Source organism: Polyodon spathula, chromosome 23, assembly GCF_017654505.1.
Source record: "Polyodon spathula isolate WHYD16114869_AA chromosome 23, ASM1765450v1, whole genome shotgun sequence".
Lineage (NCBI taxonomy): Eukaryota > Metazoa > Chordata > Actinopteri > Acipenseriformes > Polyodontidae > Polyodon > Polyodon spathula.
In genome coordinates, this window is record NC_054556.1 from 10,133,495 (window position 1) to 10,153,088 (window position 19,594).

Consider the following 19,594-nt stretch of genomic DNA (forward strand, 5'->3'; position numbering starts at 1 on the left):
CCCCAGTCATTTTATTCTGTTAGGAAATAATGAAGAACAACATTTCATTACTGCAGCTGACTAAAGGTGTTGTATTTTGCTAAACTTGGGAGAAAATGTCATCTTTATCTACTTCTAGCACTTATTTTAAAGTAGGACTAGTGATACTTTACTGGAAGTGTAATGTTATCTCCCATTGAATTGCACAGAAGCCTAGTGCACACCCTATGGACCAGAACCATGCATTTACATAAGGGGTCATGAACCACAGGAAATCCCTGAATGCAGCAGATGGTTGAATTGGGTCATGCCTGACTGTTAGACCATTGAATGTCTGTTGTAATCTTTGCTCAATAAGCTTGCATTTTGCCATCAAAAACACAAATGGCTCTTGGCTATTCCTTTATGTATTGTACATTAAAATCAAATAAAAATAAGAGTACTAACCAATTAGTTTAAACATAAATAGGAAAGTTTTAATATTTGGGTTAATAGGAACCATTTCATTTTCTTTTCAGGCCTCTGTGAACAGAACCTGCAAGTTATCAGCACTTATTTTATGAAGCAGTGGATTGATTGAACTAGGTCAGAAGGCTTGATTCGGTTTAATGGATACACATCAAGTCTCTCTGTTTGAACTGGAGGGCGGGGGAGGGGGAGGGGTTTGCTCTGGGAAAACCAAGCATAAACAATTCACCTAAAGCTTTCTGGGATTCTGGGCCAAATGATTTTGTTTCAAGACCTGTAGCATAAAAACATGTTGCTTTTCACTGCTCCTGTTAGATTTTAAGGAACATGACCAATGACACACTCGTGTGTGTGTGTGTGTATGTGGTAAGTCTGATTAATTTCAGCCATTTCATTATTTGTGTTGGAGACACAGATAAATGTGCTCTGCCAGGCAAGACTGTGGTACAATGATAGCCCTTAAAGAAACCGTTATTGATTAATTAAATGCATTGTATCAGGTAGGGAAAGAGTTTCAGTAGTCAGAGCCCTATTAGTGAACAGAACTGTGTTAAGATTTACTGCAGTCAGGTGTGGGACTGAGGGCTGTCCTTCTGACATTCCAGTCAGTGCAAGAACAAAAAACAGATTTCTACCAACACCTGCTGCTGCTACTGGTGCTTCTTTGTTGTTGACCAGAACTAAATCTGTGTGTGTGTGTGTGTGTGTGTGTGTGCTTGTGTGTATGTAGAGGAGCTGGATAAAAATAATAATAACACAGATTCCACTAATTCTGTCTGATTATCGTCTATAATTCCTATAGGGAGATTAAGGATGTCACCCACCTACACATTGTAATTAGTGTAGCCTTGGATAACCTGCCAACCAAGAGTCTATTATCTGACTTCTGCAAAGACTTATTATATAGTTTAAACATTTCTAACTTGAATATGTCTATGTGACTATTGGTGCATAGATTTGTGCATCTGTGCTTTTCCACTCCTAGACTGACAGACTGGCAGACAGCGACATACTAAGAATATCTTGTCTGCCCCCTGTATGTTCCCGGATCAATAGGTTCCGAGAAGCAAGGCTGCAGCAGTGAGTCATGTCCCGGATTTAATTTCCTAATGCGCTCCTGGAATTGTAGATTTAATCAGAGTGATGAAATACCAAAGCAGAGGCAGTTTCAATAATTAAAATGAGCCCGGGTCCAGGAACTGGGAGGGGAAGAGGTCCTATAAATTAGAGACTAAAAACTGACACCTGCTTCTCCAAAACCTCTTAGGCTGCCAATAAAACCCTTTGTTTGCACAGAAAAGCTGCTTTGACTGCAGTCTGTGGCGAGTGATTTATCTCAGGCATAATCTGAGAGAAATGACTGGTGGCGGAGCAGGTAACAGTCTTGGTTCTAGACTAAAGGTTAAAGTGATGTGGGACAGCTCAACTTATGATTCAGCCTTGTACTGGTGGCTTGAATTGTTTTGACCATTTGCTGCTGGAGCTACATTTATATCTCCTACGGTCTGCAAGATTTCAATAATTCACCCCTCCACGCAGACCAACTGGCTGTAGAAAATACATTATCCTGTACTTGTAAGCCACATGCAGCTTAGCAATGTGTTTTAGTGTAAATAATTGTATTTATTTTGAAAAGTATTTACTGTATATTTTCGATTGTACTGTATTTAGTTTCTTGAAACTAAGCATCATTAAGACTGAAAGTTAACATTATGAAGCCTTGTTACCTTGCAGGACATTTAGTGTAGGCTAATAAGCACTGCGTCTTATTGGCTGAGAAGATTTGTAAGGTTATGATGGTGCAACAAATAAAGTCACTTTAAAATATTTCTAGTAAGAACATAGTTAGTGCGCCTGTACATGATATAGGACAGGGCTGGCTCTTTATGTCATTTTCCTAGAGTAAAGCTTTTAATTGATTTAATAATGGCAATTATCATTGCTATAGATAAGTGGTGCTTTTTGTTTTTAGCAGAAAAATGTGGACAAAATGCAGGGTAGAAAACAGAAAAATCCAATTAGCACGCAAAATCTCAACCTTGATTTTGTCTTGTCTGCCGCCCAGAAAAAAAAAAAAAAAGTCTGCCAACTGTGGCAGCGTCACTAGTTTGTACTGTTCAGAAAGTCACTCTGTGTTTGTTGTGAATGTCCAGTGGAAGTCATAGGGCACTAAGCTGTGACACATGCAGGCACATGAAGACGCATTGGCTTTTAGCTTTCTGTTATCCGAGTGCTTGGCTTGCTGCATGCTGTTGCTCTCTCGAACAATGCAAGTGCCACTGCAGCTATCACATTATCAACCCCTGGCTCTCTGTGAACATAATAGCACAGCCCAAAGAGGACCATGCGACCGGGCTGGCAGAGCCACATTGTTTTCTTTTATTTTTATGTCTGAGTATTTGAATGCAGAGCCAGAGCTTTTTGTCCCAGTCCTGTTAAAATTCACCATTTGGAACATACCCTAAGCATGACTTCACAGAAAGGCTACCCACCCTTCCAAAAAAAACTTTATGAAGGATAAATTATATATTTTAGCTACATTATTTTTCATATGGGACTTCTTTTTTCCCATTGAACTGTGCTGGACCAGAATACTTTTAACATAATTCTGACAGCAAAATGAATTAGCAGTGAATCATTATTTAGCATGCGTTGAATAGTGCTGTTTGATCAGTGCTAAAGTGTGCCTGTGGTTTTCTTTGCTGGTACTCATAATATATTTTTAAATTGGTGTATAGCATCTTTCTGTAGCTCAAATGTGTGCCCATGTTTGGGCAGAGGGGTTTTGTTCAGCATATATCCCATAACCTTGTGATTTCCATGAACTTCAATCACATCGCCCAAAGCTGGCTCCTTGCAGGACTGAATTTCTCCTGCCTCTGTGAATTGCCATTTTCAATCTATATAGTGTGTTTGGGGGGAGGGAGTTGCATACCAATAGAATGGCTTTGTAAGTCAAAGCCTGAGACAGTGTCTGTTGAAGACTTGCATGTTAATCAGTTCTTTGCATCATTTTTTTTTTCTTGTTTAATTGTCTATCAATGCGATGGAGAACTTCCTGGAACTTCACAAAGTCTTATTTATCCCTGGGGGAAAAAAACAAAACAAACATCTCAAAATCAGGCAGATGGTACACTTTCTTGGAACCCTAAGCATGCCCAGAATTTCCACAAGGGAAACTCAAATAAGTTTACATACACAATACTTCTAAGTGGCTAACAAAGTCCCTAGTTGATTATGTCTTTCCTCAAAAATTGGTTCATTTTGATTCCTCACACAAAGCCTTAATCTCTCTTTACCCAACTCATAAATGAATTGAGATTTGTTTGTTTTTCAACTATTTTTCTCGTCAGAATTTCAACTAGCATAGGATGAATAGCAAATTCTGGCTTTGCATGGGGAACACAAAAGACAGCTTACCAACTGTAATGCTTGGTTCAAATTACCTGTTCAAAACAGTTGAAATTCTGGCTAGTATCTCTGATGATGAAGCTGGCAATCTCCTTTTAAATATTGATAAAAGCATAGCATGTGTACTAAAACACAGATATATTTTAGACCATGATAAAGCAGGCTAAAATGAAACATTACTGTGTAATACATTTTTAATGTACATTGTAGAACCCTTCCATCATTATATCTCTATCTTCAGGAAGCAGCATGTTCAATCACAGCTGTTTGTCTAACATTACCTGAAAGTTACTACATGAAAGATATTTTACAAAACACTGGTTGACATATATAAACACAGCAAAGATATTAAGACTTGCTATCTTTTTTAAATTGGTATTATCTTCGCACTAACAAACATGAACCGCTGAAAATAATACAACTGTACCATCTGCACAGCTTCCAACCAGGGCCGACCATTGTTAGAATTGCTAACACAGCAGATCTGCAATTCTTACAACACCTCCTTCACACACATAATAAACCGACACACACTATGGGGCAACTTCCCTTTCTATCACCCTCCATCCCCTTTAAACAGGGCCAGTTGATTACCATCTTGGTCATCCATTGAACATGTCGATCACGGCTCAACCTTCACACTAGTCATGTTCTTAATACATACTGGGCCAAAAAGCCTTTGTATTCACAATTTTAAACTATGCATCTTGTAGTTGTTATACATTCTGATTGTTCACAGCTTAAAAGGTTATAGTGGACTGTACTGCACCAGACCACATCAGAACACAAAGAATCCTGCAGAAATATCATTCCAATCCAAGACAGCCGTTTATCAATCATGAGGCATTTCTGTAGTGCAGCACAATACAAATACACAACTGCCGTAGACTGAGCCGATGTGCTAACAGCGTCTATTGATCCCTCTTCCTTTGTGGGGGTTCAAATTCTCCTGCTAATGCAGCTATGAGGATAGAGACAGGGAGGAGGAGGGATACACCAATCCTGCAGAGATCAGTGTGACCTTACAGCAATGAGAAAAGTCAAAAGAACCTGTTGCAGAAACCGGACGCCCCACAGAAAACCAACCTTGGGAGTTTTTTCAGAAGCAATTTTGGCTTGAACAGTTAATAACCTTGCAAATGGCATAGGGATCTAAGCAGAAATGACAACAGAGAATTATACAAAACACACATAATAGAACGTTAAAAAGGCAGGAGAAAGTCCGTGGCAAGAGTTATCAGTGTCCGTGGCTGTGAATACATCTGACACACACACACGCAATTGTATAGAATTCCACTTTGTTTGTCCATGGCCTAGATTTTTATTTATTTCTTTATTTTAAAATGTCCTTCACACCCAACGTTGACCTCTGTTCTGAACCCTGTATCTTTTTTCTCTTACAGCTGACACTGTATACATACATTCACAGCAGACGTGTAAAAAGCCGGAATATTGAGCCTCCATTTAAAAGATAATTGAATTTTGTTATCGCTTAGGATGCATGAGAAATTGAAGAAAATCACATTAAATACTATGATAAATGTCCATTAGCCATAAACCATAAACCATCTTGAACATTTAGCCTTGCATACTTTTTTTTTGTTTCTTTCTGTAAAGATTACACATATTCTTGTGGTGACAGGACCAGGGAGCGGATCTGCAGTTTACAGGGAAAGTAACCAGAATGTACAGTACAATATATAAGGTGCTCGAGCAACTAAAGAATCAATAAGAGACCATCAGGTTAATGAGGGATGCAGTGGGGCTGAGCCACTCCAATGCAAGGCTAGTGGGATTTACTGCTGAGCTAAGCAAGTTCAAGAAGCTTAGTGTTGTATATCAGTTGTACAGTAAGTGCCAGCAAAGAAGGCAGTGGGTTTAACTACGTACATTAAAACAAATATCTTCAAATGAATTAAGCCACATTCTTGTACAACACTGTAGCAAGTTAAATAAGCAATATATTGTGCAGTCAACATGACAGCTAACACAATTTTTCTGACTGACGTACAGTGTGTTTCAGAGATTAAATTACTGGGCAAGATTGATTAATGTATAATGCTGTTCATTTTACAAAGTAAATAAATCAGCAGGTCACCTTCAGTTAATTGGCTATGTCTCTCACCACCAGAATGCCCTCTTCCCCTCAACTTCGTATAGGAGTGAGGAGCAATGTTAATTTGGGTCTTCTGAATACACATATATTCTGTCAGCATTAGCACTATCAATCCTCTGTCAGTTCAAGCTCAGTAAGCAAGGTGGGAGGCGGTCTGGTGTATGCTGCTATTCTACACAAGGAGCGTTTTATACGATCGACACCAGCACAGCATTAACAGCAATACTGATTTACCATATTCAAACAAAGAATGAAGTCTTCTCAATCACAAAAACCCTTTTGTGCACAAGATATCCTGTAACCCTGAAAGGGATATAAAAATTACTTCAAAACAAACATTTTCATGGTAAACTGCATCTTTATATTCTGAAAATCTATGAAGTCTGCTTAACACTGTAGTACTGTTGCTTAAACAAATAGGTTACTAAAAAAAGCTCGACACTTTGCTATCATTTTACCACATGCATGTCTGTGCAACAGGGAAATGTAATTACGGTCTATTAAAGATTGCTGTTTTAAAGAAATGGAAGAATGCAGATGATGCAGACTTGTGGAGGTGGTGGCTCCATGCAGCTGGACTGGATAACAACCCAAGCTGAAATAAACCTGACAGAACCTCCCTTAAGATCTCATTAAAGGCAGCCAATGACTAAGGCACAGCGATCGAGAAGGTGGGGTGCAGAAGCCGAGCTTCACCTTGACCTCAGCTGACGGAGCTGTAGCAGATGTGGGTTTGTGTCTGGAGCCTTGCGACAGAGACACTGGCGGATCGAGTGCACTTCTGAGGGAGAGTTCAGCGAGGCTCTGTCACTCCTGTTGTCATCCCTGCAACACGTTGCCAGACCCCCTCGATGGAGTAAGCCAGAAAAAGAGGCTGCAGCTGTCTTACCTGACAGCTGAGAGCTCCTGGGAGATCAGTGGCACACGCCTGCCCCCCTCTCCTCTCCACGCTTATGCAGCTGACACTTCTCACTGCAAATCAGAAATTTAACAAGACCTTTCCATGTTTTCCTTGGGCTCAGGCAGAGGAATCTGTGCGTGTGGCTTCTGTTGTTTTTGAGACATAACTGACTGGACACAGGCGACAGGTCCCAGCCAAGCTGCATATTTAAGCCAGCGTCTCAGCACTGGGATATTCCCTTATTTAATGTTTACTGCAGTACTCCATTGAGTGAAGTGAAGTCAGGATATAACAGTAGTACGGTAAACAAAACACATGGGGAAATGCATGGAAAAATGTGGCTAAGTCGTATTTGGTAACTGTAAGCTTGTACCCCCATTTTGATGCTGTTTATCTTTTATTTTAACAGTATTTCTTGCCTTACATTGCAGTTACAGATTGTATCAGTCAGGTCAAGTTTAACATTAAAACTAATACATTATATAATGGGAGACCAGCACCAGTAGCTCAGAGCTAGCAGATAATTAAGATTTATCATCCAGCTAATTTTATGTGGATAACACTGCTAGTTTATGGATTCTATATAGCCAACAATTTTAAAGGAACTGTACCGTTTACGAAAGGTTTAGGATTATATAGATGTTTTTTCTTTTTTTTTTCCTACAGTCAAGATTTAAAACACTACTTTGATTTGGACACTCTTTAGGTAACTTCCACCTTTAATGTGAGTTAAAGAGATTAAGTTCTGCCAGTCTGTCCTAACTGGAGATGTGGCATTTGTGGCTCCAAATATTCACCAGATGTTATAATCTAATGTTAAAGTTTAAGCATTTAAGAAAATGAATAGACTAAATAGCCATCTGCATATATTCCCTCCCTTGTGCTCAAATGTCCTTCACAATTGAGAAGCTGTTCTTATATATACACATTTAAAAACCTTAGTGTGGAACACATACAGACGCCTCCTGTATATTCCTGGATAGGAACACAGTACTTCGGTAAGAAATTCAAAAGGGATTTTTATACCAATAAATGTGAATACAGGTCGAAGATACAGAGAATTTAGTCCTGGGCCAGCAAATTTAATTATCCACTCGTGAAGCAAGCGCCTTTTACTAATTTGCTAATTGAATACTGCACATGAAATATTTTAATGGCTTGTGGTCTTTGAATTAAAAAAGAGAACTTTGTGCTGGTATCTTCAAGCATATAATTAAATAGTGAGTTCACTACTGGGGTTATATAGACCTGCATATTTAATACGCAGACCCCCTCCCCAACTACTTGGTATCTAATCTATAAATAGCAAATTCAATTTGTAGAACTCGGTACTTGGATTATACAAGCAGCAGTCTTTAATAAGAGCTGCTCTAGACCTGGATCTGAGAGACAGGCAGTTCAATATAAAAAGATCAGAGATGTTAGAGCCAGCAAATTTAATATAAATGGATCAGTAATTGCATTTTAGGAGCAGCAAAATCAGTGAAGTTAACCCAGTACTTGGCCACTGGTAATGTTATACCCAAAGAAGAAAACAACACACTTATTCAATAAATACCTAAATAACATATATGCCTATGATAATTACCTAAAAATGCTGACATTAAAATGACTGCACTGTCAAGGTGTGTATATCGTGCTTACAGTTCACAGCAAGTGTCTCTAATTAGGTGGCAATTGCATTGTAAATAAATACACAACCACATCAATGCAGCATAATCCCAAAAGACGCAAACAATTTCCAAGATTCATTTTGTAATAAACATGTTTCATTGGAACTACACCATCATGTGTGTAATTACAGAGTAGTTAATTGGAATCCATTTCTTGTAAAAGTAACACTGTGCATCATACTAAATGCTGAAGACGTACTGGTGCATTTTATATAGTTTGGGGTCAGTCTGTTGGCTCGATGTTAGGATAAGTACCATTCATTCTTTCTCTGTTTTGTGTCCACAGTTTACTTGGGGGTTGTTGACTAGATTTTTCCATAGTGCTGCTTTACATTTAGCAAAAAACAGAAATGTTTGCTCACACAAGATTTCTTTGCCCATGAAGCCTTCTTAAAACTAAACGGACATGCATCTGCAACTACATTCAGCAGTGGTGGTTATGATTTCACATGCAAGCTCTGCTACAGTAAAACAAAACAGAAACATAGCATTTCTGTTGAACTAGTAACTTTATACAGCTGGGTGACAAGATGGTTTCTGAACGATATTAAACAACGTTTTAAGCCATGTTGAGTTTCTTTCCTTATTTTTGAATAGAGGCACAGTACAGTAAAGCCAGACAAAGCCAGCTACATAAAGACACTGTCAGTGAACACTGTGATGCAGCCTGATCCGATCAAATCGACTGCACACAGCAATTCAAAGTACAGCACAGCTGTAGAAATAGATGCTCAGGTCACCCTTGTCCATTCATGTAATAATACAATTACATTTAAAGGCAGCAGTTTTACATATTTTACATATATTGAAAATAAATAAGAAATGCTCAGCTGTGCTGTAATGGTACACTTTAAAAATCTATTTGAATCAAAAACTCTATGACTGTTGGAACCAATTGAATTGTAAATATTGACCAGCAGTGTAACAAAGTCAGCGAAGGAAATAAAAGATGAGATTTTATTTGACTCCACCCATAATAAGTGTAGTTCTTACTGAACACTGGACGTTATTAACCACACATTGTGTATTTGGGGGTCACTGTATTCAAAGCCTCTTTTCCCTCCTCCTCTTTCAGGGGCTCAGTTTTCTATGTTGGTATGGGTTAGTGTGATTTTGTTAGTGGGTTTGACAGCAAAACACTGCTGCCACTGCAGTAGAAAAAAAAATAAAATCTTAATAGTATTCTTGGTGGTAGACTGGTGCGTTATTACTTGGAATCTGAGGAAGGCTGGTAATCGATTATATTTTCTGTTGCTTTTTCAGTGACCCAAGTTGTATTTCATATTGAATTTGGACTGTTGGAACTATAATAAAAAATGATTCATCCACACTAAACAATAAACTCTGCAGGGACTGATGCAAACAACTATATGCTGATTTAATGAAATATATAGAAATATAGAAATGTCCAACATTGACATTTAAACTTATTTTGTGTAAAAGTCACAATGACCAGAAACAGAGGACAAAAAGTTCATGAGATGACTCATTTTACAAGCAATGTGTTCCATTTTCCAGGTTCAGTAAATTTTATGTGATAAATCTGAGATTTTATTTTTTCATTTACAGATCTGCAACACATTTAAAAAAACAGCATACTTGTGTGAGGGATTTGGTGTCTTGAGCTACTTTCATGCGTCTCCCTGCCTCTGACTCCCAAACCATAATGAACTGTGAGCAAGACCTTGTCGAAGGGGGGCTGAACGTCACCCTCACTCTGAGGCTCCTCATGCATGGGAAGGTAAGGAAGTGGTCAGATTAGCGAACAGACGGATTGTAGCAATGGTCCAAAAACACCGAGACGAAAAGCAAGTACACAAGTCAGACTAAAGTGAAACTGGAGGATAATGAAGTGTAACAGATGATTACTGCACTGCACAATAATAATAGACAATTTGCAGTGTATATAATAATAATAATAATAATAATAATAATAATAATAATAATAATAATAATAATAATAATAATAATAACCAGAATCAGAATTTAACTAATCTTAACTATGTCTGGGTCCCTGAGTAGTAAAAGAGACAGCGAATCTGTATAGCAAAGCAGGCATTTTACTGTGTTCCAACATGACTTAGCCCAACTTATTTTTTTTATGACAATTTGACCCCAAAATTGTCTGCTGTTGTTGAATCAGTTCCTCTTCCCCCTAGCTTGGGTGACTTGAGGCTGTGGGTAAGGATGGCCTAAAGCTCCCAGTGACTTGGAGCCCAGGCCAAATCTATTTCTTTACTATCTAGCAATTGTTTTTTCTGTTTCCAATTAGGCCTGATCAGCTGTCACATGTATGCAACTCTTTATCTTGTCTAATTCTCCCTAATTCAGCTCTTCTGGCTTTTAACTTCAATCCAGTTTTTCTAAACTGCTTTGATTTGGTTTGATGGGTAAGAAAGGGGTCTTGTTGGTTTATCTGTTGGTCTTAAACTCTCCTTCCCTAAGGACCCCTTGGAAACTATGTATAGAACACAAAAATGTGTTCTTGGTGTGCTTAATGAGATGGCCCCGAGACCAGCAGGGGTAGTGGCTTCAAGCTCCCCAGTGCTGTGCATTAGTGCGTCATCCTCCTGCTCTTAAGCACAGCCAGGCCTGTCTGGGGGTTTGCATTTCTGAAGATCTTTAGGTACGGGTCTGAATGATCAGTTATCTGATGCATTCTTCTTTTTAGATTCACTTTATATAATTTCCAGTCAGCTCATCCTGGTGCGTTTAAAAAAAAAAAAAAAAAAAAAAAAAAAAAACACATGCATGTCTAATCTTTTGCAGGTGTTACCATTACCCTGCCCCCCTGAAACACTGCTAGTGGAAGGGAAAAAATACATCAGTGAGAAATACCTGTGGTCTTTTCTACATCCACTTAGGACAGAGTGGTGCAGGAAGCATGGTGATTTGGCTTTCTGGTAGAGGGCGACATATGCCTCAAATCCTTATACATTTTAAATTTTTTTTTTTTTTTTGCAGGAAGTTGGCAGTATTATAGGAAAGGTAAGAGACATCATCTTATTTTCCAAAGATCAAATAGGATAAACTGGCTATTAAAAAGTCTGAATGTGTGGGGGGTGAAAGGTGCATCTAAAAAGTATATTGGCTTAAAAAAATAAAAAGTCAATTTGTACTGAACGCCACTTTTGACAAATATTTTTAATTCCCTTAACATATATGATCTGGGCGATTCCGAGCTGAGCTGTATTGATGAGATGAGTTGAATAATGAAATCAAAAGAGAAATTATCTTCTTGGTACTGAGTAACTGAGCTCACAACCAGTCAAGATTGATTAAAGAAGATAAAGGCAAAAAAGTTATAAAAAGATACTGGTGCTCTTTAACTTTTCTATACCGCTACCTTTCAATATCAATTCCCCGCCTAGTTGTTGCATTATGGCATTACCATATACATACTTTTACACAATCAACTGGACACTAACTAGCTGGACAGGTATTCCACTTAAAGAATATTAGATACATTAAACATAAGTCTACTAAATTAATGACACCAAGAACCAGTCCATGTGTTAGGGTTACAGGTAATTAGTCTGGCTTCTTTTTAACATTTACAGAGGCACACAAAACACCATAATAAATCACACACCTTTTACACAAGGTATTTAACTGAGGTTCTTAATTCGAACACCAAAAAAACGGTTATTTATAGCCAGCTACTGTAAGCTGACGTTATGCCACTACTGAAAGACTGAAGGGGGTGGACATCCAAAATTAACAATAGGAAAATGTTGGGTATGATTGACACCCGTTTTCATCGGATAGGATTTTTCTTAGCTTAGATATTTCTGTCTAAGCTACATTTGGTCAACTGCTGGTCTGAAGCAAGGAATACATGGAAAATGATTGTATTAGGTAGCAAAGCCCTTGCAGCCCGTTGCACAATTAATAGGGTCCGTTATTTTTTACAAAAGAACCTGTCGGCTCAAAAGTAAATATATGTTTCAAGGCGACAATTGATTTTATTTTTTTCTTACTGTATTGTGCGAGCCCTTGAAAAATAAAATTTAAAAAGGAGCAAGCTTACTGTAGGTATAATCCACCTGCTGATACTGTTCGTTTGCCCAAAATAAATATGGATAGAGGATGTTCATGACAGATGACAGCTGTAGCAGAGAGTTTCATCTCCCCAGGGCTATCCCTGTAATCCATTTTTGGCTGGAGTCCAGTCCTTTAATATTGTAGTCTTAGGACAGGTTTCAGACAAAGGAACAGTACTCTAGTGTGGTGTCATAACTGCAGAACAATGCTGGCTGGTGCCCTGTGGTATAAATAAAAGATAGCTCACTTAACAAACCAGCCCTCCGTCTGCATCATTGCGCTTGCAGAACCTGGTTATAATCTTCGAATATTGTACTCTTCTTATATTCCTTGTATGCCTGTAACGCAGCACTTTGCCCCCGCGGCAGCAGGCAGTGAAACTAATTGGAAAAGAGTGCGTGGATAGCGTTACATATGCTTGGATGCATTGATGTAGTCTCCCATCCCCCTACTTCTGGCTCCTCATTTAGAAAATTGCAGCAAAGAGAGTGCCTGCCGTAGTGAAGGTTGACCTGATCCATCACATCAACTTTAGCTTTTTTTTTTTTTTTTTTTTTCTCTTATTAGGCGAATGCATCATTTCTTTACTTGTTTGTTTTCATATTTTTAAATCTTAAAGCTAACTGTTTGAAATATATATTTATTATTTTAAAAGTTGTTTTTTTTTTTTCAAAAAGCGTAGTTCTTGTTAAATTGGAACAGTATTTCTGTTTAATTTAAATATGATTTCAGATATAACCTGCCGCCTGCTGTGGGTTGCAAAGCATGCCTCTTTGACTCACAAACTGGTTTATTGATAAAGAGAGCTTGTAATCCTGCTATTGCTGCTGCATGGGAGTATTTAAAGAAACTAGACAGAGGTTTGGCTTACATCTAGGCGAATGAAGTTAACACTCAGAAGAATCATACTGTTATATGTAGATAACATTTGGATTTTGCATCTAAAATTGTACTGTTCTCATATTTGTGTCAAACAATATTAAAACCAGCAAGTGTATAACTGTAGGCTTTTTTGTATTTATTTTGGTTTTTTTTAGAAAGGAGAAACGGTGAAAAGAATTAGAGAAGAGGTAAGTCTAAATAAAACATGCTCATTTGTCCTGAAGCAATACTAAGCAAAATAAATTGCTTTGCAGACATAGTTGCCAGTAGAATGAATAGGGAGAAATCCATATATAATTACTTTAATGTCTATAATCTAGCAAGTCCATGCAAAAAACTGAGTGAACAAATAAATATGAGTAAGCACTGTTTAAAACCAGACAAACTGACACTTTGAAAGAATACATATAGTAGGGTCATTCTAAAGATAAAGCTGGAAATTCAACCCGATTGTGGTCTGCCTGTGTTGCAGAGCAGCGCACGCGTCAACATCTCAGAAGGGTCCTGTCCAGAAAGGATCATCACAATGACAGGCTCGATGGACGCCGTGTTCAGAGCTTTCACCATGATCACACTCAAACTGGAGGAGGTACGATATGCGGCTCTAATACTCACTTTCTTTCATTTCCCATGACACTGTGTGGCATACTGGCTTGTAGTTCTGTTCTAGTCTCCTTTGTGTCCATTAGTAATAATTTCTACATTCCAGAAAGTTATTCAGTTCTGTTGACCCCATCCTACTCTATTGTGGGATGGAAATAAAGAACCTAATTGCTTAGGTTTCAGAAGCCAGTCTTACCTTTACTACAGTGCGAGCTACTTGTATGCACCTGAGCCTTTGGGCTCTGTGGTGTTGTTACATGTGGTTATATGAACAAAAAATTCAGAATGGATTGAACAGCTATGCAATGGGAGCCTAATTTCCATCTCATGTATAGGACAGTATGTATAGTATAGTATAGTATAGAATAGAGCAGAGCAAAACAAAGTGATTTTCCAATCATATTAGGCTTTCTCCTGATGTGCAAGGCGGCTGAATCCGTTTAGATTGCAAAGACTGCAAGCGCCTGGCAATTTCCTAATTCAATCCATAGATTACCTGCTGTGAATTACCATTCGGACCCATTTTGTAAATTCCAGGTTACATTATCACATTGTTTAACTGTGTTAATATATAAGAAAACATGTTGTTTTTATTTGTAAAAAAAAAAAAAAAAAAAGTTCAGTCTTTGTTAATTCATGAATAATAATAATAGTATATTGAAAGAGAAACATATAAAATGACGATGACGATGATGATGACAATAAAATAAATGCCACCCTGACCAGCTAATTCAATTTCTAGTAGACTGCTCACAATGCATAGACACAATGTAAACGTATGTAGTTGCTGTAAACCTCCACTGGTGATTGATTGCCAGCTACAGTAGCCAGATCAGTGAATGTGTGTACTTCCCCAGTATATATATATATATATATATATATATATATATATATATATATATATATATATATACACACACACACACACACACACACACACAGAATATACTAGTGTGTGTTTGAGAGGGGGAAAAAAACTCAGAGGCAAGGGGTTTTTATTCAGAAGTATCTCAAAGCACTGTACAGTACATAGCAGAAAGAAGAGCAAACCACAGTACATTTGTATAGCATGTCACACATACAACTGCCACAGTCAGACCATTAAAATTACAGTATACACATAATAATACAAAAGCTGCAATTTTAAAGTTACCTTAAAACCCACTAATATAAGAAAGCCATTTTATAAAAGTGTGCTTTTAGTCTTGACTTGAAAACTGTAACAGTCCCAGCTTCCCTGACAGGCAGAGCATTCAATAATTTCGAAGCTCTAGAAGAAAAAGCCCTACATCCTGTGTTGCTTTTCTTAACCCTAAGGATAATCAGCAGCCCTGCATCCTATGATCTCAGTGCGGTTTGGAAAATATGGGGTTAGTAACTCCTGCAGATAACTAGGTGCTAATCCATTCAGGGCCTTGTAAGTTAACAGCAAAATAATAAAATAAATTCTATACTGCACTTGGAGCCAGTGTAAAGAGGCCAATACAGGTAATATGTTCACTTTTCCTGGTTTTAGTCATAATTCTATTGGTGGTATTCTGAACAAGCTGCTAGCAGGATACCACACGTTTTGGGACACCAGAAAAAAGTGCATTACAATAATCAATTCTAGATGAAACAAAGGCATGCATTAGTCTCCCGGGATCAGATATGGAAATAATTGGTCTAAGTTTGGCTAGTTTTAAGTTTTCTTGAACGACTGCAAGGGTCGAACTCATGTAATCTCACATTTCCTATTAGTTGTTTCTGTGAGCCCACTAGCATAACCTTTGTTTTGTCTGAATTCAACATTAGAAAATTCCGTGACATCCAATGCTTGATGTCTATAAGGAAAGTAGCTAATAACACCCAGGCAAAAGAAATTCCTGGCTTCAGGGACAAATATAGCTGGGTATCATCAGCATAGCAATGGAAGTTCACTCCATGTCTGTGGAAAATGTCACTTAACGGTACCATATATAATTAAAACAGCAAGGGACCTAGAATGGAGTCACTATGGTGTCACAACACAACAAGAGTGGGAAGCACCTTCCTAAAAGTGAATTGAAAATGCATCATCTTGAAAACTATTTCACTCATGAATGTTGTATCTAGATTTCTTGAATTAACACCTGGAGTGAAGATAGTAAACTGAGCTGAGCCCAGCCCACTGTAATACCTGCATTACTGCCCCCAAAAAGAGCTGGCATACTGTGAACCTGCTGCTCGGGTAACAAACAGCTAACAGGCAAGCCTCCATAGACAAGAGACAAAGATATAGGTGTCACTTAGAAAACAAGCTTGATACATATAGTGGAAAAAATTGAAAATGTATTTTTTCAGTTAATTGAAAATCAAAAGAGCGGTTTTGTATTGGCAGGATCTCAGCACGTTGGTGTCGAACGGCGCAGTTACCAGTAAACCTCCAGTGACTCTGCGGCTCGTCATCCCAGCCAGTCAGTGTGGCTCGCTGATAGGCAAGGGAGGCTCCAAGATCAAGGAAATCAGGGAGGTCAGTATGGATTCGGGGTGGAATGTGATCGTTTCATTAATACAGATGTATATTAAAGCCAACACTGCAATATGAGAAAGAGCCTCTTTGTTGAGACTGAGAACAATGGGATTGAAGAGCTGTGATTGTAGTAAGAATTTCTTTCTCTAACCTATTCCATAACCACTACTCTGTGTGACCCCACGGCAATTCAGTACGTACTACAAATAGGTCTGCAACACCATAGGACTTTGAACGGAATATTATAGTAATGAAATTCAAATTCTATATGATGGTACTGGAAACATAATTCCTGTGGATTCACCATTATTGCATGTTACAAATTAAAGTAGAAACTGTAGAGCTTTGTCCCAGCTCACTGTTGTGTTGTTGCTTTTTTTTTTTAACTGGTTTGCAGAGCACAGGTGCACAAGTTCAGGTAGCAGGAGACCTGCTGCCCAACTCCACAGAGCGAGGTGTGACGATATCCGGTACGCCAGATGCCATCATACTGTGTGTCAAACAGATCTGCGCAGTTATTCTTGAGGTGATTTTACCCTTACTATATATTTTTTTAATATTTATTTACCACAAAAGAATGATTAGTTTAACTTTCCTACACAGTATAGCACCTGCTAAAACTGTTATCATTTTATCCAAGCAGAAATCCAGTATAAATAATTTACAAAATGTATGTGTCACAATACATTATCACACAATAATGTGAGCAGTAGCATTATGAGTGCACTAGCAGTCCCAAACCAATAAGAGAGGCATATTATTGTGTAATAATATATTCTGACTAATATGTTATTTTTTTATGTCCTCTGTGGAGTAGTGGCTCCTAATAATTTGGCTACATTGTGTCATTGTAACTGCAAGTAAATAATAATAATGAAATAAATAAATAAATAAATCTGAAATGAAAACAAGAGATATGCAACTGATGTATATGATGGCCATAGCTTAATTTTGAATATATTTCTTGTTGCAGATAAATTAAAAAATGTAAATCTGTTTTGTTTTCACAAAAACAACAGTATTTTACTATATTTTATTCACATTTTATGAAAGTAGGTCTGAAGCAAAGATCTGATTGAAACTGTGTTGTGTCCAACTGTGTGTGAAAATTACCCTATTACTAACTTAGTGCTTTGAGAACGGATAGCATGTTGGTAAATCCCTACAGAGAATGAACAAGAATTAAAAAAAAAACCCTACACAGCCCAGAAAAAATAGGAAAAACCTACCAAGTGTGCATAATCTTTAGGAGTCCAGATCATTATCAGATTTTACATTATGCCTGTATTCGCAGTCTAAAAAGCCCGACAGGAATATAAGCCTCAACTAATTACCAGGGCTTGTTAGTGTTAAGGCATTTGAGATTTCATTATTCCTTCAGGGTTGTGCTCCTCTCATTGCTGATTTAATGTTTGCACACGCACTCTGTATGCTTGAAAAAGCCAAAACATATTTTTGTTATTATTATTTTAAATTCCACATTATGTGTACAGAATGGAGGTATTTATTGTTTAATAATGTTTATTTGTTTTGCTTTATTCCAACAGTCTCCGCCTAAAGGTGCCACCATTCCATATCGCCCCAGTCCCACCCCAGGTTCAGTAATTCTCTCAGGCAATCAGGTCAGACACCTACAACAGCATGTCCTAGAGAGGACCCAATGCCCTTGCTTCCACGAACCTGACCAAAAGCATTTAGGTTTGAAATGATCCTGATCCCACTATATTGATCTGGGGAACAAATTACATGGCTTTTAAATTGCGAGGGCTTAAGTACATTGTGACACCGCTGGATGATCTGAAAAAAACTAAAAAACAAACAAACTTATATATTTGTTTTGCTCGAGGAAGCAAGGCATATTTGTCCTGGCTTTAGATATGTTTCTGGATAACTGTCTTTGAGGCAGGACGGTTGGGGCTAATTGTAATGTATATTCTTCATATATACATATTCATTTTGGTGGGAGAAGCATGTGGGAAGCAAAGACAAGGTTAAGGCTGTGGTCAGTGAAGTCGATGAATATTCACTATGAATATATTAGCATCCAGGCAGAAATGTAAAAGATGAGTGTGAACTGAGATCACAAAGGTTCTGTTCATGAAGAGGTAAATGCAATACTTGACAATTGCTGTACCCTTAATGCAAGGCATAGGGCCTACAATAAGCTTTATACATTTTCAGGGCGCCTTCTGAACAAATCACAAGGGCCGCTACTGTCTGTCTCTTTAGTTTTTACTACCAGTGTTACTCCTTTGCCACACGTTGTTCTGTTGAAGTTACTATTTTCATTATGTGTATTTTAAGGTTCTCAACGAAGCCCATGATTTTGGTTATCACCCATTCTTTTCCATCGCTCAAGAAAGTCTGCAGTTGCAACATCATGTGAGTAGAGTGATGGCACCTCAAGTATAAGCAGGTGTAAGAGCCTCCCTCTGCATACAACACCAACATAGAAGGAAGCTGTTAAAGGAGTGCCATCTAAGATTTAAAATCCAGTCTCTCACATAGCATTATCTGCAATATTATCACACACCCCTTTTCCTTATGCATCTTTTGGTTTTGCATGAACTTCAAGGCTAAAGAGGAAATGTTGCTGCTACTTCCTGGTAATGAATGATGTATTGTAGTTAAAACTCACTCCAGTGGTATGGCTAACATCAGACCGTGTGACATATGGCAAAAGTACCAGGTTGCAGCAGTTCAATAGCATTTAAAAATGTTTTTAAAAATCATAAGTTAACATACAAGTGATAAACCAAACGATTCTTAGCACAATAATAGGGGGTCTGTATAATGTTAACACAGCTAAGAAGAGGTAGAAGAGAATGGATTTTAAACAACTGTTTAGCACTCCTTTGGGCTCTTCTATTCCCTTGTTGCAGTTGCACATTTCCTTGAGACAGGATATAATGGGTTGCCTACAAACCAGTCCCCTGGGTAGGCTGCATATTCAGCTTTAATAATAGGCCGTAGCAATACCAGCAGTGGTAAAGCAATCGCTTTGGAAAAAAACAGCACACTGGTAT

The 19,594-nt window shown here is 38.0% G+C and overlaps 1 protein-coding gene across 3 annotated transcripts in view; it reads left to right on the forward strand.

Annotated features, from left to right (window-relative positions):
* Positions 1-19,594, forward strand: part of LOC121298484 (poly(rC)-binding protein 4-like) — a 33,028-nt gene that overhangs the window by 7,446 nt on the left and 5,988 nt on the right. For 2 of the 3 annotated variants that reach the window (XM_041225618.1, XM_041225615.1), the window contains exons 2-9: positions 10,118-10,289; positions 11,513-11,536; positions 13,630-13,662; positions 13,947-14,063; positions 16,437-16,568; positions 16,966-17,094; positions 18,116-18,190; positions 18,873-18,950. In XM_041225618.1, the coding sequence (XP_041081552.1) occupies positions 10,182-10,289; positions 11,513-11,536; positions 13,630-13,662; positions 13,947-14,063; positions 16,437-16,568; positions 16,966-17,094; positions 18,116-18,190; positions 18,873-18,950 (696 nt within the window). In that variant the 5' untranslated portion in view covers positions 10,118-10,181. The remainder of the gene's footprint in view (positions 1-10,117; positions 10,290-11,512; positions 11,537-13,629; positions 13,663-13,946; positions 14,064-16,436; positions 16,569-16,965; positions 17,095-18,115; positions 18,191-18,872; positions 18,951-19,594) is intronic. The other variant, XM_041225617.1, reaches the window with a different exon arrangement.